Genomic DNA, 27,537 nt, shown 5'->3' on the forward strand with positions numbered 1-27,537 from the left:
TTACCCGATAAATGTATCTGCAGGTAGTCCATCTTGTTAGTTAAGTAATTGAGGCAAGTAGGTGACACAATAGATGAAGTGCTAGGCCTGGAGTCAGGAAGACTTGAGCTCAAATCTGGCCTCAGACACTCCCTATCTGTGTTACCCTTGGCAAGTCACTTAACCTCTGCTTGCCTCAGTTTCCTCAACTGTAAAAATGGGGATAACAACACCTACCTCCCAGGGTAATGAGGATCAAATGAAATTTTAAAAAAGCACTTAGCACAGTGCCTGGCACATAGTGCTATATAAATGCTGATTCCCTTCCCTAAATTGGGTTTGGAGTATAGCACATCTCACAGCTGGCTTCAGGGATATCATTCTAGTCTGAATTTCTTCTTCATGTAGTGGATGGAAGGAAATAAGCTGAGTCAATTCCCCCTTGTCTTCCTTCTTTTCTCTGCCCTACTCTGTGGGTCTGGAGGTTGTTGCCTGTTATAGTGGATTCAAAAAAGAGACTCTATAGCTGTGAACAGCTAAGAGGAGTAATTGCTCTTTCTACTGGCAAATTTCAATGTCTAATGCATTTGTAATTTTTTTTCTGCCATTGGCCATACAGACACCCATCAATTTCCAAGCCTGCTGGTCAAAAGCATTTCTACAGGAGCAAAGTATGGGGTGGCAGTCAGGGAGAGGGAGCAAGATGATTTTCTGAAAAGGTTAAAAGATTATTCAAACCCATGGACGTTATAGTCCCTCTTTGTCATCTGCTTAGAAAACAGTATGACCTACCAGCCGACCTCAGGTTGTGCTATTAACCACTGGTTTTTGTTATTCTTGTCTTCCCCTGCCTGGGGTTTCCATGGCACTGTAGTAAGAAGAACTCTGAAGAGTGGGCTGACGCCGGAAGAAGCCAGAGCACTAGGCCTCGTCAGCACTTCTGAAATGCAGCTGTGACTTCGGCAGAGGTGATAACAAGAACTCTCTCCTCCCTAAGATCAAGATAAACTTTTCCACATGGCACCTCCCCTGGGCCCGTGGACGCACAACATAGTGGCCTGTGTGGTTTAATTGTTGCAAAATGTATAGCTGGGATAAAAGGGGGCATCACCGTGCCCCACAGAAATCAACCTGACAGTCGTGAAAAAGAGTGTCTGTATTCTAGGCGACGTCACACAGCTTGTTCTCTCAGTGTAGATGGGCATGGGTACCACATGTCCCCTTTGCGTCACCTCCTTATGATGTCAGCTCTGTTCTTGTTGGTCTTCTCTGTGATTTGGTTCAATTGCTCTAACGTGTGGCATCTTTTCAGTGTAGGTAGCAGGCCTTTTAGATATAAATGACTTCTGTTACCACTTCCGTGATGTGTTGTGTACTCATGTAAGACAGGGTCTATACAATACCAAAATATCTGGATCAGAAATGAAAAGTTGCACACCAGTGAAAGCCCAGATGTCTGTTTCAAGAATTCTAGATGTTGTAAATGTTTATGCAAATTCATAAATGCACGCCACATTTCAAGTATTAAATAAATAGAGTTCAGTGATATTATTGGTTTTCTTCACCTGGATAAAGTCCTTAACAGTCATCTAGTCTGTAATCCTCCTTTGGAGTCTTGGTCAGAAATCTTTGTCTTAGAACAAAGACCATTGCACTGAGCAGGGAGTCTTCAAAGGCCTTTTAGCTTTGCTTTGGGGTAGTCCATGGAGAAAAAAAAAAAAAAGAGAGAGAAACAAATGAAGAAAGTGGCCCGGAGATGGAGGGGGAAAAAAGATAAACAAATGGAGAAAGTAGTCCTGAGATGAGTTGTTAATACACTCCTGATTTCATAAAGCAGAAAGAATTTACAAGTGCTTATCACGATGAACATTAGCATTGAAAGCATCTTCTATGCCACCTTGCTGGACACAATAGTAGCTAAAGTGATCTGTCACACTCAAATGAGTTCCCTCCAGCCCAAGGCTTTATGATAATGGTTAAACTTGTATGAAATAAAGTGCTTTGACGTACACCCCTTAAAGGACTTCTTCCCCTCCTTCCCACAATTCTGGCTGTCTAAAACTGAAACTTTACTCAGCCTCCTTGTAATTGCATCCTTTCAGGAAAAAAAAAAAACAAAAAACTACCAACACAAAATTTTAAATGAAATGTTAAGCAGTGTCTGTGTACAGGACCACCAAATCAAATGCTGTGGTCAAAAACTCTTCTGCTTAGTTTGGGGGCACTCAGTGAGTGTGTAAACAAACAAAAAGAAGCAGCCTTCAGAATGATGCCACCTCCCTCAGTTACCTAAGAGAGCTACCCATGTGGAAGCTGTGCAGGAGGTAATCAACCAATCCTTTTGACAAAGAGTTTGCACACTTTTTAGTCAGTTTTAACCACTAGCCCATCAGGAACCAGATCAAAGCAGGGAGGTGGTGGCACCCCAAGGAGTTGGGGAAGGGGCAGCGCAGGAAATCACTCTTTTAGGGATTTCTAAAGGGCTGAATCCTTTCTGTATATGGTGGAGCCAATAGAGCAGTCATGTCCCACATCGAGTATTTGAAATGTCGTAATGATCATTAAATTACAGATCCATCGTTGTTTCACTTTTCAAATAGATTTGACCTGGTTATAGGCCCAGCCTTAATGATATTGAGAATGTATTTAGAAGGAATAATCCTTTCCCTGAAAACTAAAGCTAATGTTCCACTCATAGGCATCAATGAATGTATTTTTCTCTTGTCTGCATTTTACTTTGTTGTCAGACAGGTGGAATTTTTTTTAAAGCAACCATTTGTCAAATAATTTATGAAATATATGCCCCAGGATGACCTAAATGCTGCAAAAGTCACAGAATATGCCTGAGTACTATACGAAACCAAGCTGTATTTAATTGTCTTTATTATTTAAGAAGAAAAAAGGGGGTATTAATATTTATTAGCATCTAGGTTCTAAAGCAAATGTGTTGTGTGTTATTTTGCTTATGGTTTGGTAATTTGCTATAACCCCTACCCATTGCTTCAGCTCAGAATAGCAGCATGACGGGACTCCTTGGTAAGGGAAAAATAACTCTGTGGCAATGAAAAGAAGGTGGAGCAGGTGCTAGGTTGCTTGTTTAGCTTTTGAGACCCCAAATGCCACACTCATGAGTTAAAACGGAATTTTTCTCATGAGAGCAAAGGTTGCATTCAGAAGGCAATGTCTGAACACTCCAATATTCCTCTTCAGTTAGTAATTTATTTAAAGGATTTTTTAAGAAGAAAAAAAAAACATAAAGAAAAGAAACCAGGGAAACCAATTTCTAGGTGAAAACTAGGGAAGAGGTATTGTGCTGTTAGGTTGGCAGTGTGGCATAGTAGAAAGTGCTTGGGATTTAGTGAAAGAATATTAGTTCAGATCCTGGCTCAGATATTCTCTACCTGTGTGTTCTTGGCCAAATTATTTAAACTGTCTAAAGTCCTTTCCTGATTTAAATTTGAGAATATCAGAGACCACCTAGTCTAACCCAACTTTTTTCAGAGAAGAAAAATGAAATTTAGAGAGATGAAGTGACTTAACCAAGAACATATAACCAGAGAATAGTGGTGGTAGTATTCAAACCCAGGTCCTTCCAGGCTAAATCCAGGATTCTTTGCAGGGGCCTACCCTGTCTGTCCAACTCTAGGCCCTATGATAAGCTTATAAAGCTAACTGAGACTGGTAACTGGCATGTTTTCCTGGAGTTTGGGAATAAAACAACAGACTATTTAAGTTTGATTTTTGTCTGCAACAGTAGGAAAAAATGTCAGAAAGCCATGATTGTGTAAACCTGCCCAAATCTAAATCCTAACATATAATTCAAATGAACATAGTGCTTTAAAGTTAGGGCTTTCCTCCCTGTGCTTTCCCAATATGATTTTGGAAACAAGGCTGTGTTTTTACCGGTGCCGAGTGTCTCCTATTCACATGGCCCTGCTTAGGTGCCATTGGGTACAAGAGCTCCATGGACACCAGGATCCTGCCCACAGGGATCTTGCTGGTTAGCTACATAGGCTCCACAACTTATCCTCTTTTGGTGGGTGAGGGAAGGGACAATTTAACCCTTTCAGTATCTTCTTTCCATGAACAAAAATATTGGCTCAGAGGAGAAAGGAAAGGGATTGTGAAGAGCTATAGTATGTGACAGTAAAAACATAGAATTTGTAAAAAAAATGCCAAAGACCAATCTTGACCTACTGTTAATTATTCTCAGTGCAAACGTGAGCCCATTTATTTAACCTTACCTTGGATCTAGAAAGGCTCATTAGTAGAGGATCCTGTGGTAAATTTGTGCACAAAGCTCCCTCAAGTAAAAAGTTTTTGAGTTAAAGTGTGTATCATAATCATCGTCAAAGAGACTGAATGCCCTGAACATACCCCTCCTCTCCCACCTGAAGCATTGGCTTACATGTGTTCTGTAGTAGTGCTCTGCGGTTTACAAAGCACTTCACAGTCTATTATCACAATTGATCCTTGAAACAACATGGTGAGGTAGGTTCTGCCTCTGAGACCGACTGGCTGGGTGACTCTGGATATGTTTACTTAGCCTCTCAGTGCTCTAGATAACTCTCTAAGACCCTAAGTTATACAGAGGGTGCCAACCTGCAATGGTAGAGGGACTTTCCTCTCATGGTTATTCCTTATACCAATGAAATCACGTCTAGTCTCTATCTTCAAGATGAATGGATTTAGAATGAAAATATCCTTTTCCTTTTGCTTTTTTTCCTCTCTAATCAGGATTTTCATTAATTCTGGATCTTTCTGTTATGATATTGGTTTGGTGGGCACAGCTGGGTTAGCCCCTAAGAAACTTAACTCTAATAGTGCTTTGAAAACGATTAGATATAGAAAATTAATTGCTCCTTCAATTTTCCACATGTGAAAAAATTCCTTCTATTCCCCACATTCAAATATAGGGCACCCAGATACCTTTTTCTCTCATCTTCTTGTTGTATGATTAAAATAAAAAGAACTGTTTTAAATGGGCAACAAAATAGGAAGTTAGAAGGTAAATCTCTGCTAAGCAAGACAAGAACTAGGTTTTATTTATTTATAACCTTGAGGTTTTTTCCCCCCTTTCATTTCAAAGTATGGTCTTTAAGAAGTTTTTGCTCCATTATTAACTGACCCAGTTTTTTCCACCACCTCCTCTTCTTCATATGGTATGCACCATAGAGAATGCTGAAGTGCGAACCAGGAAACCTGGGTTATTAGTAGCTATGCCTTTTCCCTAAATATGGTTAACCCTAATGCCCACTGGTGTCTGTGCCACCAACTATATGGCTCTGGCCATGACACTCCTTCTCTCTGCACTTGTTTTCCTTCTCTTTAATACAGGAGATTAGCCTGGATCATTATAGTCTCTTCCAACTCTTAGGATCTTATAAATCCATCCAGGGTATTAAGATGCCAAATTATCACCAGATTTGTTGTTGTTCAATCATTTCAGTTTGTGTCCAGCTCTTTGTGATACCATTTGGGGGTTTTCTTGGCAAAGATGCTGGAGTGGTTTGCCATTTCCTTCGCCAGCTCATTTCACAGATGAGGAAACTGAGGTAAACAGGGTTAAGTGACTTGCCCAGGGTCACATAGCTAGGAAGTTCTGAGGCCAGATTTGAGCTCAAGAAGATGACTCTTCCTGACTCCTGGCCCAGCACTCTGTACAATGCATGAGATACCCACAAACTAATAAATGCTGGAATTGAGATTTAAGGTTTTTTCCTAACAGGTCCCCCTCTGGCTCTTTCTACACTACAACAAAGCCATGGATGAACATGCAATAAGCATATCAGTCTAAAAATAAAATAGAGAATTGATTGTTTTGTTTTGTTTTAATCACCCAGTTCAGTGTGGGGGAAGAAGCATCACCAAACAAAAATAACAAGAAAGTAACATCTTTTTTCCATGTTTTAAATAATTGTTTTCATGCTCCCAGTCCAATCCAACTAGTCGGTTTAAACCTCTCTTTCAACAGATACCAGCCAGTGGAGTTGTGTGATTACATAGTTACAACTTAGAAGCTAATCCAATTCCCTTGTTTTACTGATGAGGAAACTGAGTGGTAGAACCCATGGAACCCATGAAACATGAACCTAGATCCTCTGAATCCAAACCCACACAATTTCTGCTTTTCCAAGTCCTCTGGATCTCCTTGGTCTCTGATCCTTTAAAGGATCTGATCTCATTGGACAGATTTTTTTTCTCACCATAGGCCCCTCAGTGTCCAGTTACACACACTTTGTTGTGGTGGCCCGTTTAGGGCTGCATGCATTTGGTTTGGAAGGTAATTTTTTGTCTTTCATTGGGTCCTTCTGTTTTTGAATAAACCTTTAGGTTATCCCTTAACAAAAGGCATTGTGGGCCCTTCATTGATGACCCCCAGCATATATGTAGAAAAGAAACCTGTAAGGTCAGGCAGCTTGTCAGAAGTAGCTGATATATTTTGCCATTGAGGAAGATAGAGGAATCTGAGTCAGCGATATTTCAAGGACTCATTTACATAGTATTCATCTTAAAGATATGGATCAATTTTCTCAGATTGCAGGAGAACCTTTTACAAAGCCACCCTCATCCTTTAATCCTTCCTGGTGAAGGAATCTTTAATGAAATAAGTCAATCAGCAGAAAGGGTCCTCAACAATGTGATCAGATTTACATTTCCAAGTCAAAAAGGCCCCCTAGGGACCTACCCAGGCTCTGCCCATCCTCCCAACACAAGCATAAAGGGAGTAATCAGTATTCTGCCAGAAGCTCCTGATTAACACTAATATCAGGGGCCTGGAATACAGCCTCTAACTGAGATCACATGATGACCAGTCACTTGCATCAGTTGATTCAAACATGGAGCAGGGCCTGAAATACCCACTGAAGACTGGAGCAGCCTTCTGTTAGTCTGTAGGAAAAATTATAATCATACACTTACTCAGCTTCAGAGCTTGCTGTTCAGCACTTGTCAACTGGCCACATCTACAAAGTTTTGAGTGTATCCCCTCACCACAATAATAACATTTGCAAAGGACTTTATGTGAATTATCCCCTTTGAGTTACCTCACAACAACCCTGTATGGTGTGTGTGTGTGTGTGTGTGTGTGTGTGTGTGTGTGTGTGTGTGTGACAAGTATTATCTCCATTTTCCAGATAAGGAAAATGAGACACAAAGAGGCTGGTCATACAGTTAGTATCAGAGGTAGGGTTAAACTTGGGTCTTCCTGATTCCTAGTCTAGTATACTACCTGCTTTGCCCTGCTGCTTTTCAGCATCTATACAATCCAAGGGAACCAACAAGCATCTTCTGTAACTTCATGAAGATACAATGATCCTCCTGATAAGGGGATGCTTGAGTAAGGTTTCTGACCAGGGTAGGATCAATCAGGTGGACAAAGGAATCAGAACCAAGTGACCAGCATTGCTTTCATGAGTACTAGGGACATGACAGGTTACTTTTCTTAAAAGAAATATAGGAGGCAGCTGGGTGTCACAGTGGAGAGTGGGCCTGGAGTCAAGAAGACCCAAAATCCAGCCTCAGACACTTACTAGCTGTGTGATCCTGGGCAAGTCACTTAACCTCAGTTTCCTCAGCTGTAAAATGGGGATAATAGTAGCACCTATTTCCCAGGGTTGTTATGAGGAGATATCTATAAAGTACCTTAGTGCACATAGTAGCACTATATTTTGTTGTTCAGTCTTTTTCAGTTGTGTCTCTTTGTGACCCCATTTGAGGTTTTCTTGGCAGAGATACTGTAGTGATTTGCCATATCCTTCTCCAGCTCATTTTACAGATGAAGAAACTGAGGCAAACAGGGTTAAGTGACTTGCCCAGGGTCACACAGCTAGTAAGTGTCTGAGGCTGGATTTGAACTCAGAAAGATGAGTCTTCCTGACTCCAGGCCCTATGTTCTCTGTACTACGGCAATGTCTAGTTGCCCTAGGTACTATAAAATACAAGGTATTATTACTATGAACAGATGATATAACCACTGTCTAAAGCTGATGTTTCAGACTCTGCTGATACTCCACTGTGAGCTCTCCCTCACATATGCTTGCTTGGTAAGCACCAGCTATATATAGCTATGTAGGTACAGGTTAAAATTTTAACAGGCTGGATAATTGGAAGAAAAACCTACCATTGGAAAATAGTATACTTGAATGGACTTGATAAATGTATACATGTCTGCAGAATGCAACCAAGAAACATGTGTTCCACCACTGATAAGAGCTCAGTTCACAATATTTCTGGTGAAATGGTACTCCCAGATCCCTAGGGAAGGAAGAGAAGACTGTCATGATTGTGCACCAAGGATATAACCTTCTATCTGCCACCGAAGCAGAAATGGAAGTCGTTTTTAAGGATCTTGTGGTACCAAGATTGGCATCACCACTAGGCCCCTAGGTCCACTTCAGTGGAGGGACTCCATAGATCACCATCAGAAATAGCAGTTTGGTCTAGGCCTAAAATGGCAATTCTGCCTGTGAATGAATGGGACCAGCTGCATCTTAACTGCATAGTCAAAGAGATGTTCTAGAGACATGCACGGAGCCTGGAGTACCTTTGAGCTGGCGCTTAAAAAACAAACCACAAAAATCAGTCACAAGGTGAATTAGTCCAATTAAAGCCAGATCTCTTAAGTGCTAGCCCTTATTCCCCGAGTCACTGTAACCTAAGCAATGGCTCTAGCTTTTCAGTTTGACTCATTCCATTAGCAGTTTATTGGATGAGGCAGCTTTGCAGTAATGGAAAACATAGGACTGGGAGTCAGATGATTTGGTTTCTAGTCCTAGATCTTCCACTAATCTTCCTTGAACATGTCATTTCCTCTTTATGGACCTCTGTGTGTATGTGTGTGTGTGTATTTTATACACACACACACATAAATTTTGCACTTTAGAAAGATCCATTGCTTTTCTGCAAGACCTGTGATTGGTTCATTCACTGGGGCTACAACTAGGATGTCCAGGGAAAGGATTCTGATTCTTGGTTGGGGAACATGGTGGTTTTTTACATTTCTAGTTATCAAGAACTATGAAATCAGAGAAACCACCTCCTTTCTCAACTTCCTTTGGATTGGGTAGCCCAGAGTCCACCATTAAAATGGAAAGTCATGTCAAGAAAATAAGGCCCCAGAGATTGTACAACCAAGGGTAACTGGTCAACTTAGTCCAGAACTAACCAGCACAGCTAAAGGAAGAGGTGGGCAAGTGTCAACAGCTGCAAGATGTGGAAATTAGAGGGGAGAAATCCCCAATTATCTGAATGGGATAGGCAAAAGTAGATTTCTTTATTTTGGATTTTGTTATGGTTGCTGTTATTGGTTTTTATTGGAATCATCTAGGCCATAAAGACAAAAGTTTTCAAAATTAAAGTTTGACATCAAGAAATGCCTCTCTTGTGGGCAGTTAAAGTTAAAAGGAGACTGAGAAATATGGGAACAGCCATGAGAATGGGAAGTCGGATGGATGGATAGATGGTCAAAACACTGAGTACACTCAGGTGACTCTTTTGCAATAATTTTCATGGACTCTGTGGTACCAAGAGTGGTATCACTACCTGTCCTGCAGCTCCATTCAGGAGAGGGATTCCAATGAAAAGAGGAGCAGAAAAATCAGCTCAACAAAGAAACACTCAGAAATAGTCAAGGTCCTTTCACTTACTGTGATGTGACTCCATGATGCAGCTCAAGAAACAAATATTCCAGACACTAATGAGAAAAAACTGAATGCAACTATCTCTGTCAAATGAGAAGTGCTCCCTTAAGTAACACAGGCATTTGAGCTGCCGCCCAGATACTAGAAAGATGATCATCTGTGCTGGAAAGTTTCCATAAAATGTACATTTGGAACTAACTTTCTATTATAACTGTGCTCTTGGGAGGGGAAAAAAGGCTATAAAGCAGCCTTCTATAATTCAAATCATATTTTTCCTTGAACTTCTATTGTAACATTGGAAGTGTGCTTTTGTTTTTGAAAAATTGACCTACGGATCTGATTTTTTTTAAATAAAAAAGACTACAATAATCCTTTTGAATCAACATTTTTCTTCTTTTTAAAAATATTTTATTTTTCCCAATTATATGTAAAAACAACTTTTAACATTCATTTTTGAAAATTTTGAGTCCCAAATTCTCCCCTCTCTCTTTCCTTCCCCTCTCCTCACCCTGAGATGGTAAGCAATTTGATACAGGTTATATATGTGCAATCATGCAAAACATATTTCCACATTAGTCATATTGTGAAAGAAAACACAGACCCAAACCCCCTCCCCCCCCCAAAAAATAAAGTGAAAAATAGTATGCTTTAATCTGAACTCAGACTCCATTGGTTCTTTCTCTGGAGGTAGATAGCATTTTTCATCAAGAATCCTTTAGGGTTTTCTTGGATCACTGCATTGAGAATAGCTAAGTCATTCAGAGTTCTGTCATAATAGTATTGCTGTTACTATGTGCAGTTGGTAGTAACGTCCAGTGAAGAAGAGGAATGCTGGATTTGATCCCAGAGGATCAGGGTTCCAATTCTGCCTCTGACACAGGGTGCTGGTGTAACATCGAGCAAGTCACATAAGCTTTCTGGGCCTTGGTTTCCTCATCTGTAAAATGAGGGAGTTCGTTCTGACTCCAAAGCGACGACGCAATGAAAGTGATTATATTTAAAACATCACACAGTACAAACGCGCTATACCAGAGATTGTGTAGCTTTTGTGTGAAAGCTCCATAACAAAGAGAAGTGCCCTGGCGGCTTCCTGGCCTCTTAAATACCGGTCCCCTCCAGGTAGTCTATAAGGTTCGCCCTCAGCCTAGCCAAGTGTTCTGTGTTCAAATTGAAGGTCATAAGCTACAAAGCTAGTGGCCGCACAGCTTTAGGCCGTGTATCTGTTCTTCCGGGCTTTATCTCGTGCTTTGCTTTCTGTTGCCTTCTACTCCCTCTGCATCATCCGAGGATTTTCCATTGTTCTGCCTCACTCGGCACTTTCTACATTTGAAGGGGTGTTCCCACTTTTGCTCTTTTCCCGATTCTTTGTAAATTCTTTATTCTGTAAGAAAATGAAATAAAATAATCTTTTTTTTTATCATCACCACAGAGGAGTAGAGGGACTGCTTAAAAGAATCGTTTCTTGAATTTCTTATTTCTGTAAGTTTGGGTTTACACAAAGTGAGTTCCCTCTAAACAAGGGACACCTGTGGGGAAGGGCCGTGTGTGAGTAAAGCTTTGTTATGATGGAGGGGGGAAAAAGAAGACAATAACTGTCTCCTCATTTGGAATGTGTCTTCACAATGGAGGCTCAAGAGGTGCTCAAAAGGCTACATGTAGCTAACTGGCCACATATAGCTACAGTCCAGAAATCTGGAAGCCTCATGGGGAGAGATGGTCCATGGACATAGGACTTTCTTCTTTTGGGAGAGGGCCTTCAGGCAGACTCAGTGTCTGGGTTGTTAGGGTGTTTTTTTTTTTTTTTGTTCTGTGAGCTGAGAATTGTAAAAAATAAAGTTAACAATTGTAAAGTAGGGAAGGATGCTTTTCTTAGGTAAAAAGATAAAAGCTGTACAGTTGTGTAAATGTTACTGCTCATTGTGTGTAGCATAGTGTAAAATAGACTTCTTGGCAGTGTTATTTTGTGAATTGTAATTTAAAAACAAGCCATGCATGGTCAAAGATAATACCCCTGTATGCATTTGGTCATTGTTGATCTTACCATGGTCTTTGTTGCTGTTGTTGTTTACTCATTGTAGGTAAAAAGGTTTTTGATTTTTTTTTAAATGTTAAATTGTCTATAAAGTTGCTTTTGTTGTTGTTCTGACACATGACTCATAAAGAACTTGAAACAGTGTTTGAGAATTTGCTAACCAACATATCGGTAATTGTCTACTGAGCCATTTGGACACATTGACCCCACGTGGAGATGAACCGAGAGTAATTTTCAGTGTTCTCAAGTCCATGTTCTTTTTCTTCTGATATGCCCCACCTGGAAATTGCAGTCTTGCTTTTCTTGAGATATAGAGTCCAACTGGGAAATCTGAATTGAGACTCACGTCCCAAACTTCTTGATATATGCAATGCAATGCTGATCTCTTTTCTTCAGCAGTATCTAAAATCACCTTGCAATAAAGCTTTATGAAACACCACCTATGTCCTTGTTTATTTTACTGTCAATGCCAGTGTTGATGGCTGAGGATGAAGGGGAGAGAACTCTTAGAATAATGCAAAATTCTTTGAAAGGTAGTCTTGAAGCCAGGAGGCCTAGATCCACATCCAGTTTCAGAGACTTCCTATTGTGTGTCTTTGTCAGAAATTTAAGCCTCCAAGCTTGACTACAGGATAGCCATGAAAAACAGAGTGCCCCAGAGAGTTAATACTGGTAGTCCACAGTTGTTCTGCTGGCCTTAAGTCTCTGCACTCTCCAGTGCATCCTGCAGATAGCTGCTAAAATGATTATCATAAAGTGTAGGTCCGACCATGTTCACTCTTATACTCAATCAACTCCAGTGACTCCCTGTTTACTGTAAGATCACACAGTACTTTTTGCCTTTTTCTCTTCCTTGTAAGATTTCCATTTTTTGTTTTGTTTTATTATTATGCATAATACAGTGATAAATTATATAATTTATACACACACAATATATGTGTATATAAATGTGTGTGTGTATCTCTGATTACTGATAGGGATGAGCAAAAATGTTTGGAGATCACTGAACTAGAACAGCCAAGTTCTGCTCAGTAGCTTGGGAAATGCTGTACTAGAATGAAAACTCAAACTAAAGTCTACCTCTGCCCCTACAGCTACATGGCACAGTATATAAGGCACTGGGCCTGGAGTTAGGAACACCTGAGTTCAAATGTAGCCTCAGACACTTAGTAGCTGTGTGGCCCTGGGCAAGTCATTTAACTCTGTTTGCCCCAGTTTTCTCACCTGTAAAATGAGACAGCATGTTGCCTATGTTTGACCCCTTAAGAGGCCAACTCCCTTCAGTACTCTGTCCCAAAGTTTAGGCTCTACAACCTCAAAAACCTGCTGAATATTGTAATTATCATCAAGTAAGTGCTATTAACTTAGCATTCCAGAACCTGAGTCCAGTTTTCCATAATTCAATTAGAGAAGGGTCTGCCTGAGCTGAGAGAATTTCTTTCTTTAACTGGATTAGTGCTGTGCTGGGAAAGGGCAGGGGTTCAAAGGGATAGTCACCATTAGAATAAAGGCATCACCAGGCCCAGGAGACTAGGATCAATCTATGTACACAGGTGAGGAGAGAACTTCCCCAGAAGTTATACCTACCAGAGATGGGTCCTGTACCTACTGCCTAAGTCTCCTTTCTCCTTTGGCCTAAGCTTCTTAGCCCTCTTGTACTGAGAGCTGATTATCTCCTACTTAAGCAAGCTGCCTCTAACCTTGAATAGGAGGAATTCCAACATCTTCATTTTTGAGCCATAGCAAGGTACGATATTTCTCTTTATTAACAGCTCCATTATTTATGTAAGTGTTATCTTCCTGGCAGAATGTGAGCTTCTTGAAGCCTGAAGCTATTTCATTTTTGTCTTTGTCGCAGGAGTGCCTAGCACAAAGCTTGGCACATAGCAGATGTGTGGTAGGTGTTCATTGTCTGATTGGTGATTGCTTCCCATTAGTGTAAAGTCAATGAGAATTACCCAGTCTTATCTGGGCTCAGCCTCTTTTCCTACTAGGAAAAAGCCTCCCATTTATTGTATCACTGGCTGTGTGCTTTGTGCATCTCTAAAACACTTAACAAAACATATTGTAAAGATAAAGAGAATTTACCTATTACCTACTGGAAAAAAAGCTCAAAGGAAAAGTTCCAAGAATGTTCATTGCCAAAATCCAGAGCTCTCACATCAAAGTAAAAATACTGCCAGCAAGAAGGAAGGAGTTCAACTTCCAATAAACTACAATCAGGATCACACAAGTCCTAGCAGTTTCTACTATAAATGAAAGGGAATATAATATTCCAAAAGGCTAAAGATGTAGGATTACAACAGCAAGAATCGCTTCTGCTTCAAAGCTAAGTATAATCCTACAGGGAAAACAATGGATTTTTAATGGAACAGAGGACTTGTAAGCATTTCTGATGAAAAGAACAGAGCTGAGTAGGAACTTTGAAATATAAACCTAAGAGTCTAGAGGAACCAAGAGAGATCATTTTTGAACAATTGGAAAGAGTTGTATAACACTGAAATGTTAATATTTTAATGAGGAGGACTTGGGGAGGGAGAAGAAACAAGTGCTCCTTCATAACATTTCTGTCTTCAGAGGGCATTGAGGGAGCTAAGTAAGAAAGTCAGAGGTGCTAGGGGTGGCTTGGTTCTGGTCTGAGATTTTGAAGAAGGGAAAGAAAAGGGACAATAAAAGTAATACACTGAGTAGAAAAAATATAGTACTGTAGTGTAGAGTCATTCCTGGGGTATATGAAAAGAAGAGTGTTGAAACATGGAAGAGTTCGGAGTGGGCATCAGATGAATCTGACTTTTACCTGAGGAGGACAATGGAAAATTGAACACACACACACACACACACACACACACACACACCAGTAATGTCTAAATATATTCAAGAAAACAAGCAGGTATGTTGGTATGTTTTTGGGGGTGAGGGGAGGGTTAAGACTGGGAAGCTAGGTGACACAGTAGTTATAGTACTGAACCTGAAGTCAGGAAGATTCATCTTTCTGAGTTCAAATCCAGCCTCAGACACTTACTAGCTGTGTGACCCTGGGCAAGTCACTTAACCCTGTTTGCCTCAGTTTCCTCCTATGTAAAATGAGCTGGAGAAGCAAATAGCAAACTAATCCAGTATCATTGCCAGGAAAATCCCAAGTAGGGTCACAAAGCGTAAGATACAACTGAAAAACGACTGAACAACAAAAGGAGGGTTAAGGAGAGTAACACCAGGGGAGGGAAGAGTCACAAGGAAAACAAACTTCCTGATACTGAAGCAGAGATTAAAAGGGAGAAAAAAACAAAGAAAAGCAAAAAATAAAAATCTAAGGGAGCGCCTTAGCTTTCCTCTTAGACATTGGGAATAGCTGAATAAATAGTAGTATATAATGGCATATTATTGCATTATAAGAATTCAAGTTAACAACAAATGTTTGTTAAGCACTTACTTTGCGCCATACATTCTGACAAAAGAGATGATTTCAGAGAATCCTGGATAGTATGGAGTGATACAGAGTGAAATGAACAGAACCAGGAGAACCAGCTACACAAGGACAACAATATTGTAAAGGAGAATTTGGAAAGACCTAAGGACTCTGATCAATGCAGTGACCAACCATACCCCTAGAGGACTTAGGATGTTATGCATCACCTGACAAAGAGGTGATGGACAGAAGTTGCTGAAACATGCATTTGTAGACTTGGCCACTGTATAGACTTTGCTTGACTATGTTTCTTTGTCCCAAAGGTTTTTTCTCTTTCTTTTGCTCGATTTTAAGCTGGGGGTGGAAGAGAAGGGCAGGAATAGGGGAGGTTAGCAACAGCAAAAATAACAGGCCGTTGAAACATTTTTTAAATGCACGAAGATTTGATGATTGTCCTGTGTTCTGAATCTGAATGCTGGCAGATACCTCAGAGATGGAAATAGGACATAATCATCCTTATCTGGGTATAGCAATTTTGTACTCCTTTGTGTTACCCAGAGGGAAACTGTGGGCATGGATTTGTAATGGGACCTGGTATCCATGGAATGCAACCCTAAGACATCCAGGGGTTGCATACTTGTAAGCAACCCACTTCGAACTATAAATGGAGATAAAGAAAAATGCAGAGAAATTAGGGGGTGTGATACTTGGGGAAAAACCACTTTCTTTTGGAGTTTCCTCCATGGGGCCATAACCATATAATTTGTTGTGGTTCAAACAAATGTGATCTTCCCAAAGTGCCAATATATTTGGCTCTATGTTTCTTTGGACTGGACCTCCTAAGGGGAAATTCCCATTAATGTCTGCAACACAGAAGGAGAAAAGACTAAGTGGCTGGATTTCAATTAACTTTCCTATGATGAGATTGACTTTAATTCATTCTAGAAAATTGCTCCACCCACCTATGTGCAACTTGGAACAGTGTTAAAAAAAAATTATAGCAATGTATTCTGGTGGGAATGGTTCCTTTGATGTAGCAAGGAAAATTATTCTTTCTATATAACCACCAAATATTTTCTATGTCCTTGTTTTGGATTTTGTTAGGATTTCTCATTTTAAGTGAAGTCTTGTGCTTATCACTTGTAGGTGTGGGTAGTTTATATAAGAAAAGATGAAATATAGCTGAAAGGTTCCTCAGTGGTTCTATCTCTGTGTGTTACCAGTCAAGCTGCAGAATGAGACAGGCTTAGCATATTCTCTCTGCCCCTAGAAAGAAGAAGGGAAAACAGCTCAAAAATAAGAGTCATTTGTACAACCATTAAACATCAGAGAAATTAGACCAACTCAGGTGAGCACTCTTACCTGGCCTACTCATGATCTCTTCAGTCATTAAACATGCCAGAAGAGCTTGTTTTCTCTCAAGTCTAAAATCACATAAATGGAGGCAGAGCTAGTCAACCCCTGGTTGAAACTCAAATGTGAGATCTTAGTATATCCCCAGGATCATGACAAAAAGCTAGGACCCAGTGGCTATGTCACACAAGTGCACACACCCTAACTGCATCTTTCATTGTCAATAAATTGTAGCCAGGTATATTCCTAAGGTAAGAACTGTTTCTCTTCCTTGAAGCTGTGAATAAGCTATTATACAATAAATTCTAATTAGGTCAATGATCTAATTATTTTCAAAATCATAGAGAAAATAAGAAGAAAGCAGAATGATATATCTATTAGAGTTGTGTAGGAGGAAAATCCTTATCTGGCCAACAAATAAAGTAAATTATAGAAGGCAAAGGCCACAGCAGCTCTTGAATACTGTCCATCCAGTAGAAGGTTGCAATCTGCATTGGCAAAGACAGCATTCACATCATTGAAACCACAGATGATTGATTCTTTGAAGTATTAAAGCATAGAAGACAAAATAGACGAATTTGATTATATAAACATAGCTTTTGCTCAACAAAGAACAACACATGCAAAAATAAGAAGGAAAGCAATAGATTGAGGGGGGGAATCATTTACTAATCACTTCTGAGAAAACTCTGATATCCAAAACTGTAAGGAATTAACTCAAATTTATAAGATAAAGATCTATTTCTTGGGTAAGTAGGTCAAAGGATATGAATAGGCAGTTCTTAAAAGAAGAAACACAATTACCAATTGAAAATTGCTCAAAATTTCTAACAATTGGATAAATTCAAAGAAAAATAATTGAGATATTGACTAATATCCATTTCTTTGTCGAAGTTAATTAAAAGTGACAAAATTCAATGCTAGTAGGAATGTGGAGAGACAAGCACATTATTACACTTCAGGTAGAGTAGAAAATTCATGTGATCTTTTCAGAAAGGAATATATTATACAAGAAAGCTGCAAAAGTGTTTATACCATTTGATTCAGTGATCCCTAAGGATAATATTGAAAAGGAAGGAAAAGATGTATGTGTACATATTTACAGATATCCATATAGCAGCATTGTTATGGAATATTAATGTGCCATAAGAAATATGAATGTAATGGGGCCTAACAATGCCTGAGGAGGTAACACAGCTCTCATTCCCTCTCAAATTACTGACGTTTCAGCAATTTGAATAATTCAACTCAGCTGCCCCAGGACCAGTCACCACAGAATGAAAGACAATTGTAGAGAGATCCTGACCTAATGGAGCCACAGAGGAAAAGAGTTTTTCCCAGATTGAGGTAGTTCATCAGACTGTGATGTTACCCACTGGCAACACAGAATTGGGTAGAAAACCTTGTTTGTAAGGTGCAAAAGCAAGTCGGTTCCCCTACATTCCTCATAAGGCCTCTAGGAAGCACAGAACATAAGGTGGCTCAGAATACGAGCAACCCTGGCTACATCTTTTAGTTATAGCATTGGCTATCAAAGATTCTGGAGATGGAGAATTGACCTCTTGGGAATGAAAACAAACAAACAAACAAACAAACCCAGTGCCTTCTAAGAGTTGCTAGTGTTTGTAAGGGGTATAGGCTATAAGCAAAGTAACACAAGATGGAAAAAAGGAGTCATAATTAAGGCAGTATCTGCTGAGAACCACAGGTCACAGGAATTGGAGCAAGGACAAGGCTACATTACCAGAGGTGCTTGGGGGAAAGCACTGATGTGTGGGGACAATCCCTGGGTGCCTCCTCCTAGAGCCCTACTGAGGGAAGTATTGGGATTTCACAAGCCTAAGTAAACATCCCTCATTGGTGAGTACTGTTCCTTTCTTGGGGTTCTGACAAGAGTTCCATTGGTTTCTTTTAGCCTGTAGTTAAACCTGTTCAATTTTTGAGGTTTAATACATGAACAGGGTGTTGGTGAGGACTACATCTTGGTATCTGATATTTAAGTTTACACACTATCTAGGTGAGAGCAATAAGCCAGAGAAGTAGGTAGACCTCAGCTCCTTTGTGTCAGGAGGGAGCTTTTGACATACAGGTAACATGAAGAATAAAGAAATATAGAAAGATCTTTACAAAACAATGCAGAACAAAGAAAGCTGAATTGGACAATGTAAATCATAACTTTAACTGGTTTGTTTGTTTTAAATAGAAACAGTACAATCCAGAAAAAATACACTGGAGAAAGGGTTCAGAAGGGGACACAGAAGCAAATAGTTCATTTTTGTTAACTATACTGTTAAAGACAAGAGGCAATGTGATATAATGGATAGACAGCTAGACTTGAAGTTAGGAAGTCATGTGTTCAAGTCCCAGTTCTAACATTTAATTGCACTTTAACTATAAACAAATCACTTAACTTCTTTGTGCCTTGAACAATGCTGAAAGACTATCAACACCAGGGAATTTCCTTCCCCACCACCAAAAAAAAAAAAAAAGGCATTTTATAGTCAGCTGTAAATAATGGAGTTTTGTGGTTTCACTCACACTTTTTTTTTTATTCTTGTTTGTTCATTTGGATGGTTTTATTGACTTAGCAAACTTAGGGAAAAGAACACACAATACTAAAGATGTTACAGTACCAGTTTGTAGCTTCGGCAACTCAACATTCTAATATGGTATATCATCAGTGACATAGTAATCAATAATTAATTACTGTTTTCATCATCATTTCTCATGTGGAGTCATACAAAACACAGTCTGAGGTGGATTTAAGGTGACCACTAAAACAAAGTATAGCCACGCTGCCTCCTCTTTAAAAAGCTCAGAAGAAAATATAACATTGGCAACTGGAGAGAAATTCGACAAAACAGCTGGAAGGCAAACAACTAAAGCAGCAAAGAGTAAAATTAAACGTTTTGAAGGTAATTGCTACAAGGGAAGCACAAATGTACTTACAGTAGGTTTTTCATGGAAGGGGAACATTAAGACACTCAAGGCATCATCAGTACCTGACAACAGGATCTTCACTGTCAGGGGATACTCTAACTTGGGGTGTACTTTATTGCTTGCTGGTTTAAGGCAGTACATGGACACGTGTGTGTGTGTGTGTGTGTGTGTGTGTGTGTGTGTGTGTGTGTGTGTATCATGGGGCATGGAGGGTGAAGAGAAAATGCTAGGTTTCAAAAGATGTTTCCTCCTGCCCAACAAGAACCATAGCAGGAACAATGTAATGATTCCACTTGCTGTATTATAAACTCAGAGGCCTAGGGATAGAACCCAGTCTCTGATTCTTGGCATGAACTCCAGTTCTGATGAAAAATTCCCCTTGATTTTGTTCAAATCCCTCGATCTTTTCACACCCAGTGAGAGCCACACCACCACCACTATCTTGGATCTGGGGCCATTCATTCATTCTTGGGGAGTCATAAAGCCTGGAGAAGCTGGGGGTGGGGGTGGAGAATGCTTATTTCCGGACAGGGTTTCCAGGGAGGGGGGATGACTTGATGACTGGAGAAGCTGATGAACCTCTCTGGGAGCTTGAGTTCTGTAGAGATGACCGTTTTTTAGAGGCTAAGGTCTTACTCTTGCTCTTAAACACCTTGCTTGGGTCCAGCTTGTTCAAGAAGGTGCAGTCGTCTTCAGCAAGAACAGCTGTGTTGAAGGTGATAGGTTTGTACATGTTGAACCATTGCTGTGGAGGAGAACAGTAGAGATAAGGCATAGTTATCAAGCCAGAGAGGATGCCTAGTCTCTGGGCTGACTTGGTAGCACCAGAAGGAAGGAGGTTCAGCAGGAAAACAGGGGGAGGGAAAGAAAAATGAGAAACTTTCACAAACTACCTGGAAAATATCATTCCCCCTGGGGTGATGTGAGATCCTGTTTATCTTTAATGCTTTAGAGACACTGCTTAAAATGAAAGCAGTTGATAAGAGCTGAGATCAAGGCTAAGAGAGGCCCTTTTTTTAAACTGACAAGTCATCTGAGAGGAGGCTGGGCATTATGGCTTTTGCCCTACCTCTGAGGATATCTAAGGAGTTGTAAGGATGACAACAATATCATATGTTTCTATAGCTCTCATATCTGTTATTTTATTGGCTTTTCACAATATCACAAAGAGTCAGTAGAGCAGCTATCGTGGTTATAGGCAAACTGATCCCAGAAGAGGCTGTCCTGCAAGTTAGCAAATCTATTAGAGCTCAAATCTTCTGGCTTCCTCATCTAATACTCTTTCCACTGGACCACTAAGGAAGATCACTGAAAACAAAGGAGTCTCATCAAGGCTAGTTAAGTCTTGGGAGAAATGATTTAGGCAATAGAAAACACTAAGGTGGCTGAATCCACTTCCTCTTACCCTGGCCTGTGGGCTAATGCCATAGCTGGTGAAGGCATACTGCCACTGGGGGAGGCCCAGATGAGTGATCAGTAGGCGATAGTAGGTAGTAAAGGAGTCACTGAGAAAATGCCAGTATAAAGCTCTGTCCAGAAACCAGATCTTGGCATCTTGGGGTGCTATTACAATAAAAGAAAAGAAAGACAGCCAATTAGGAATAGTCATTTTAAGTACAACTGAAATGGTAATTGCTGGGCCTTTGTGGGCCAGAGAAAAAAAAGCAGAGAATAAAGGGAAGTTCTTTGCAGAGTTAAAGTGATTTGAAACACCTGAATGGAGGAATTCTATGGCTGCCTTCTTAGAGGAAACCTGGAATCTAAATGTTTGTTAATCAGTTTGGGCCAAAGATGTCAAAAACCATCACCTGATTTCATTGAGTATACCAGCTCACAGTTATTTTTATTTGCATTTCTCTAATTTTTAGATAGGGGCAGCTAGGTGATGCAATGGATAGAGTGCTGGGCCTTGAGTCGGGAAAATTCATCTTCCTAAGTTCAAATCTGGCCTCAGACACTTACTGGATGTTTGACCCTGGGCATGTCACTTAACCCTGTTTGCCTCTGTTGCTCGCTCATCTGTAAAATAAGCTGGAGAAGGAAATGGCAAACCACTACAGTATCTTTGCCAAGAAATGCAAAGTAGGGTCATGAAGAGTCAGACATGATGGAAAAACGACTGAACAACAACAAACAATTTTCAGAGCTTTTTTGTGTGTATGTGTCTGATGATAATTTGGATTTCTTCTTTTGAAAACTGCCTGTCTGTATCATTTAACAATTTATCCACAGGGGAGTGGCTCTTGTTTTTATGTATCTGAATCAGTTCCTTATATATGTGAAAATGGGGTCAAAATCACTCCACCTTATTTTAGATTTGATACTTTAATCAGAATGAGCATGTGTCTCAATCAGGGGTGAGGAACCTGCAGCCTTGAGGCCACATATAGCCTTTTAGGTCCTTGGGTACAACCTTTTGAAGGAGTCCAAGTTCTACAGAACAAAAACCTTTTATTAAAGGAATTTGTTCTGTGAAGTTCAGATTCAGACAAAGGGTCGTACTTGAGGACCTAGAGGGCCACAAGTTCCCCACCTCTGCAATAGTTACATGTTTAATAGCTGGTATTTATATAACACTTTAAGGTTTATAAAGCACTTTCAGCCTGTAGAAAAAAAAAACAAAAACAAAAACCAAACAAAAACCGTATAAACTTCATTTGAGCCTCACAATCTTGTGAAGTAGGTGCTATTATATTCTCTTTTACAGATGAATAACCTCAGGTACACAGGTTAAGTGACTTTCTCAGAGTCATTCAGCTAATAACTGTCTGAAGCAGGATATGAGTTCAGGTCTTCCTAACTCCAGGTTCTGTTCACTATCCACCACACCACACAAATACCAATGTCAATGCCTTAGACCAAGCATGAACATTCCTTCAAACTGGAATGATGAATCATGTTCAGACAGCGGTCACTCTAGAAGTTGGGAGTCAATGTGGCAGTATAGTAAAACCCCTAAGAATGAATTGTTTGGCATGTGTGTGGTGTAGAGGGTGAGACAGGGAAGGAGAAGCTTCAATTTTGGCTGTGGGTTTCCCTTCTCCACTTTTGGCTGGAGGGAGTCCTTGCAAGCTTAAACAATGCAGAAGATGTTCAACTTCCATCCTCCAATCAGTCCTAGTAGCATCCCCAGATCAAATCATGGCATTGGTAGCCAAGGACAGATAGAACATAGATTTATGACTTCATGAGGAACTCAGCAAAGAAGCTACTCCATGCCTAAGAGGAAGTTTTGGAGTATCCCATGAACAAGATAAAAGGACTTCTAGCAACTAGGAGCTGTGATTACCCTTTGCTACATGTGTGATCTCGAACTTGAACCCAGGGACTCTGGACTTTGTATGTACTTGTGGGACAGTATGTCACAATTTTTTTTGGGGGGGGGGGAGAAGAGTATGTTTCGTACCAACTATTCTACTATAGTGCCTTAGTTAATGCCTCTTTCTAAAGACTACTTAAGGCTGGCTGAATAAATTCTCAATCCGAAATTTTGAGGGAAAGTATACCAATGGAGGCTCAAGCTGATGGCATTAAAGAATTACCTCCAATTCCTCAGAAGTACCTCTGAGGGGGGTGATTAAAAACCTGCTCTAGAACCCACAATTCATCTCTGAGGGTGAGAATTGGGATAAAGAAATCTCATAGCTTATTTGGGCTACATATATATTGGATATGAGATCTTTATTAGAAAACAGAGCAAATTTCTTTTTCCCAGTTTTTTCCCTTCTAATTCTAAATTGATTGGTTGTGTTTGTGCAAAAACAATTGAATTATATGTTATCAAAATTGTCCCTGTTATCTTCTCAATACCCTGTTTATGAATGCTTCCCTGGCCTCTTTCTAGTTCTCCTAGTAGTTTGGGTCAAATAGCTGTGTAACCCTGGTAAAACAAATACTATGCTACTGTGTTTGCCACTGTACAGTGTATAACTTATCTCTTCCATAATCAATCTCTATTTTTTAACTCATATATAAGAGTGTTGTTGATTACAGCTTTGTAGTATACTTCGATATCTAGTCCTGTTTGGTTCCCTTCCCAGTGTTTTTTATTATTTTCTTTGAAATGCTTGAACTTTTGTTTTCTCCATATGAATTTCTCTATTTTCTTTCTAGATGTATAAATAAATCCTTTGGTAGCATGATGAGTTTGACACTGAATAAGTAAATTCATGTAGGCAATATTATCGCTTTTATTATATTGGCTTAGCCCGCCCATGAGCAATTGTTTGCTACAATAATTGGGTCTGTCTTTATTTCCATAGAGAATGTGTTTAGTTCCTGTGTGTGTCTTGATGGCCAAACTCCCCCAAATTTTTACCTCTGCAATCATTTTGAATAAAATCTTTTTCTGCTGGGTTTTGTTGGTAACACACAGAACACTGGCGACTTATGTGGGTTTATTTTATATGCTACAACTTTGCTGAGTTTATTGTTCCTATATTTCAGGGAACTTTTTAGGGTTCTCTAAATAGTCATATCATCTGTAAAATGTGAGGGGTTTTTTTTTGCCTGTGGTTATTCTTTCAAATTCTTTTTCCTCTCTTATTTCTTTATTTAACATTGTTAGCACTACATCAAATAATGTGTCAATTTGTGGTGTATCTTGGTGTTGGTCTGTAACCTAATTTATGTTAATTTGTTTTCCAATTTTTCCAGTAGTTTCTGTCAAATAGTAAGTCCTTCCCCCAATAACTGAGATCACTGGATTTATTGAACATATGCTGGTGCATTCATTTACTGCTGTATACCTAATTTATTCCACTGATCAACTTTCTATTCCTTATTGAGTACCAAATCATTTTATTAATGATTATTACTTAGTAGTATATTTTGAGACCTGGTATGGATAGATTCCCCTAAGCTCCTACATTTTTTTTCTTGTTACTATTTATTCAACTTTTCTTACTACTATGACTAGCATTTCTAGGACTATGTTAAATAGTAGTAATGATAATGAGCATCTTTGCTGTACCCTTGATTTTAGTGGAAAGGTATTAGATTTTGGCAAAAGGTTCTTCAGCATTTATTGATATAACAACGTTTTTATTATTTTATTATTACAATTTGTTATTTATAATCTATCTTACATTGAACCAACATTGCACTTCAGGTGCAAACCTAACCTGCTCATAGTGTATAATCTTTCTAACATATTGTAGTCTGCTGGCTAATATTTTGTTTAAATTTTTTGCATTAATGTTCATTTAGGGATATTGGTCTAATTTTTTTTTCTGCTTTGTCTTTCCCTGGTTTAGGTACCAAGACCATATTCATATGATTGAATGAGATTGAAGGGGTGATTCATTTTTTGTTACTGCAAACAGTTTATGTAATATTGAAATTGTTTTTGAGTGTTTGATAGAATTCATTTGCAAATCCATCTGGCCCTAGAGTTTTGTTTTGTTTTGAGTGTGACAGTTCATTTACAGTTTATTCTACTTCACTTTTTGATATTGCATTACTTAAACAGACTATTTTTTTGTCTATTTTGTATTTTTGTATTTATCCATTTCCTCTAAGTTGTCAGTTCTGTTGGCAAGGAATTAGATAAAATAGTTTGTGATAATTGCCTTTATAATCTTCAATTGTGAATTCATTTTTCCTTTTGGATACAAATAATTTTCTTTATTCTTTTGAAAAAACCAACTTAATTTTTATTTACTTTATTAGTTTTTACATAAAATCAGTTCCCAGTTTTGTCGATTCAAATTTTTTGCTTGCATTTTTATTGAACTCTTCTTTAGTTTTCAGAATTTCTATATATTGTTTAGTTTGGGGTTTTTGATTTCTGTTGTTTATTTTAATTACATTCCCAATTCATTGATGTGCCTTTTCTTTCTTTTTAAAATGAAAGCATTTAGAAATACAAATTTTCACCTAAGAATTCCTTTAGCTCCTTCCCATAAGTTTTGGTATATTGTCTCATTATTGTAATTTTCTTTAATGAAACGTTCCATTGTTTCTATAATTTGTTTTTTGACCCACTCATTTTTCAGAATTCTGTTATTTAGTCTCCAATTTTTAACTCTTTCTTCAAGGGCCTTTTACTAAGTATAATTTTATTGCATTATGATCAGTAAATGCGGTTAATATTTGTGCTTTTCTATAATGTAAACATTGTATTGCCCTTTCCACATGCTCAAAGGTTTTGTACTTTTTTCTTGACCTCTATTTGCATTTTGAATTTTTACTGCCCAGTTTTGACTTTTTTTTTAAAATTAGGGATTCTTGAACAGTCATGTATTCTATTCAAGATTGTTTTCCCTCCTTGTAGGATTATATTTTTGCAGAGTAAGTTATTTTGGGCTGCAAGTCTTTATCTTTTGCCTTTTAGAATATTGAATCAGTCTCTCCTCTCCTTTTTAGAGGTAGCTGCAAAATATTGGCTTGGATTTCTTGATACTTGAACTTTTCTGGCTTCTTGAATTTTCTTCTTTGATCTTGAAGCTCTGGATTCTAGTTGTAACATTCCTGACAGCTTTCATTTTGATATTTCTTTCAGAAAGTAAACAATGAATTGTTTTCACTTTGTCACCTAATTCTAATAAATCTGGGCAGTTCTCATTTATGATTTTTAAAAATGTTATCCAGGCTGGATTTTTTGTTTTTGTTTCTTTTTGTCATGGCTTTCTGGTAGTCCAATAATTGTTAAATTATCTTACCTTGATATGTCACTTCCCTCCCTGTCCTCCTCCTCTTCCCCATCTTTTGACTTTGTTTTAGAATTTCTTATAGTCACTGTTTTCTGCTTGATCCATTCTAATTTTCAGTGAGCTTATTTAGTAATTTTTACCATCTCCTTTTCTCTAAGCAGTTAATTCTTATTCTCATTCTTTCCTCCATATTTCTCATTTCTAAAATTAAAGTAGTATGTCTCTTGCTCATTTCATCCAGGTATTTCTATGGTCTTTGTGGCCAAGCTGTTCGTTTCTCAGACTCTGTATAGACTCGTGGGGATCCTCTCTTCCTGGTTTTATTTCTTGGGTTTTGCTCAATCCGTAGTATGTTTTCATTGTCAGCATTTTCTTCTATTAACTCCATACCTCCAGCCTCAGTTTCTGGACTGAGATTCATACTGTGCTCCTTTCCTTGTACTTGGGCAAGGTAGGCACAGCCAGCCTACTCCTAGATCAAATGGCTGCTGTAAAGGCCAACTCTATTACTCTCTCTCTAAAATCTCTGAGTTGGGGCTTTGTCTCCTGATGGCTCAACTTAGGTTTTGCCACTTGTCCTTTTTAGTTCCCCCTCCTTCCCCAGTCCCAAATCCTTAGCTGGCTCTATCTTTTGCTATGACCCTGGCAGGCCTCAACCAGATGTACATCAATTGTTCTGACAGTATGCTTTCTTAAAGACCCCACGAACTTTGCTTCCCAGGCAGTACATTAGCCCTTTCTCCTCCTATGGCTTGGCTGAAGGCTGCATGAGTGCTATCACTTCCTGATGCTGTCTCTTGTTGGGGCTTAGGTGTGGGCAATGTAATTAGTTGCTGGTATGATTTGGCCTCCTCCTATAGTTCGGTCATGTGCTCTCTGGGCCCAGCACAGGGTGCTGCTTTAGTCCTATTTCTTGCTGTGGCATGTGGATAATTGCATGCTGTGCCTTCCACCCACCCTGGATGGTCTTCACTCAGAGCCTCTGAAGGTTTCTAGAAGTCTTTTTGTGAAGTCCTGGATTGGATGGAAAAACTTAGTCATTTCTGTTTGGCTTTCTTTATCATGAGTGCATTATTAGAGCTTTGATGAAGTGTCTGTAGGGGAGTCAGGCTGCTATCGGTATGATCCTGCTACAATGCTGTTACAACTCTGGTCATTCCTTTTCTTTTTTGTTTTATTCCAAACTTAACATACACCAAGTAAAATGAGCAGTTTAAAATACAGTGTAAAACAGAGGAAGGGGACTGCACATCCTGTGATTCTCTTTCAAACACTAATCAACATTGATACCTTTCCTTTATAATAGCTATAGCAGAAAATTCAGTTTCACACAATAAGGTTTTACAAATGGTAGTAAACTTTACATCACTCTTCATATGCCTATACTCAAAACATTGTAAGTTTCATGTCCAAATGCTTGTTTCAGTATGCTGTTTAATATATTTACTAAACACTCTTGTAAGACCACGTTTGTCATATTTTTCAGTGGCATATGGGTTCCATATCATTTAAAAATATATAGGACTAAAAAAA

General features: G+C 39.0%; 2 protein-coding genes across 2 annotated transcripts in view; one reads left to right on the forward strand and one right to left on the reverse strand.

Annotated features, from left to right (window-relative positions):
- The window catches only part of FHOD3 (formin homology 2 domain containing 3), a 687,613-nt gene extending 685,874 nt beyond the window's left edge, over positions 1 to 1,739 (forward strand). The window contains exon 24 of the mRNA XM_027869130.1: positions 854 to 1,739. Coding sequence (XP_027724931.1) covers positions 854 to 936 — 83 coding nt within the window. The 3' untranslated portion in view covers positions 937 to 1,739. The remainder of the gene's footprint in view (positions 1 to 853) is intronic.
- A 17,211-nt stretch (positions 1,740 to 18,950) lies between these two features.
- Positions 18,951 to 27,537, reverse strand: part of TPGS2 (tubulin polyglutamylase complex subunit 2) — a 48,380-nt gene continuing 39,793 nt past the window's right edge. The window contains 2 exon segments of the mRNA XM_027869109.1: positions 18,951 to 20,096; positions 20,757 to 20,914. Of these exon segments, the coding sequence (XP_027724910.1) occupies positions 19,869 to 20,096; positions 20,757 to 20,914 (386 nt within the window). The 3' untranslated portion in view covers positions 18,951 to 19,868.

Source organism: Vombatus ursinus, unplaced genomic scaffold (assembly GCF_900497805.2).
Source record: "Vombatus ursinus unplaced genomic scaffold, bare-nosed wombat genome assembly UNPS02014791.1, whole genome shotgun sequence".
Lineage (NCBI taxonomy): Eukaryota > Metazoa > Chordata > Mammalia > Diprotodontia > Vombatidae > Vombatus > Vombatus ursinus.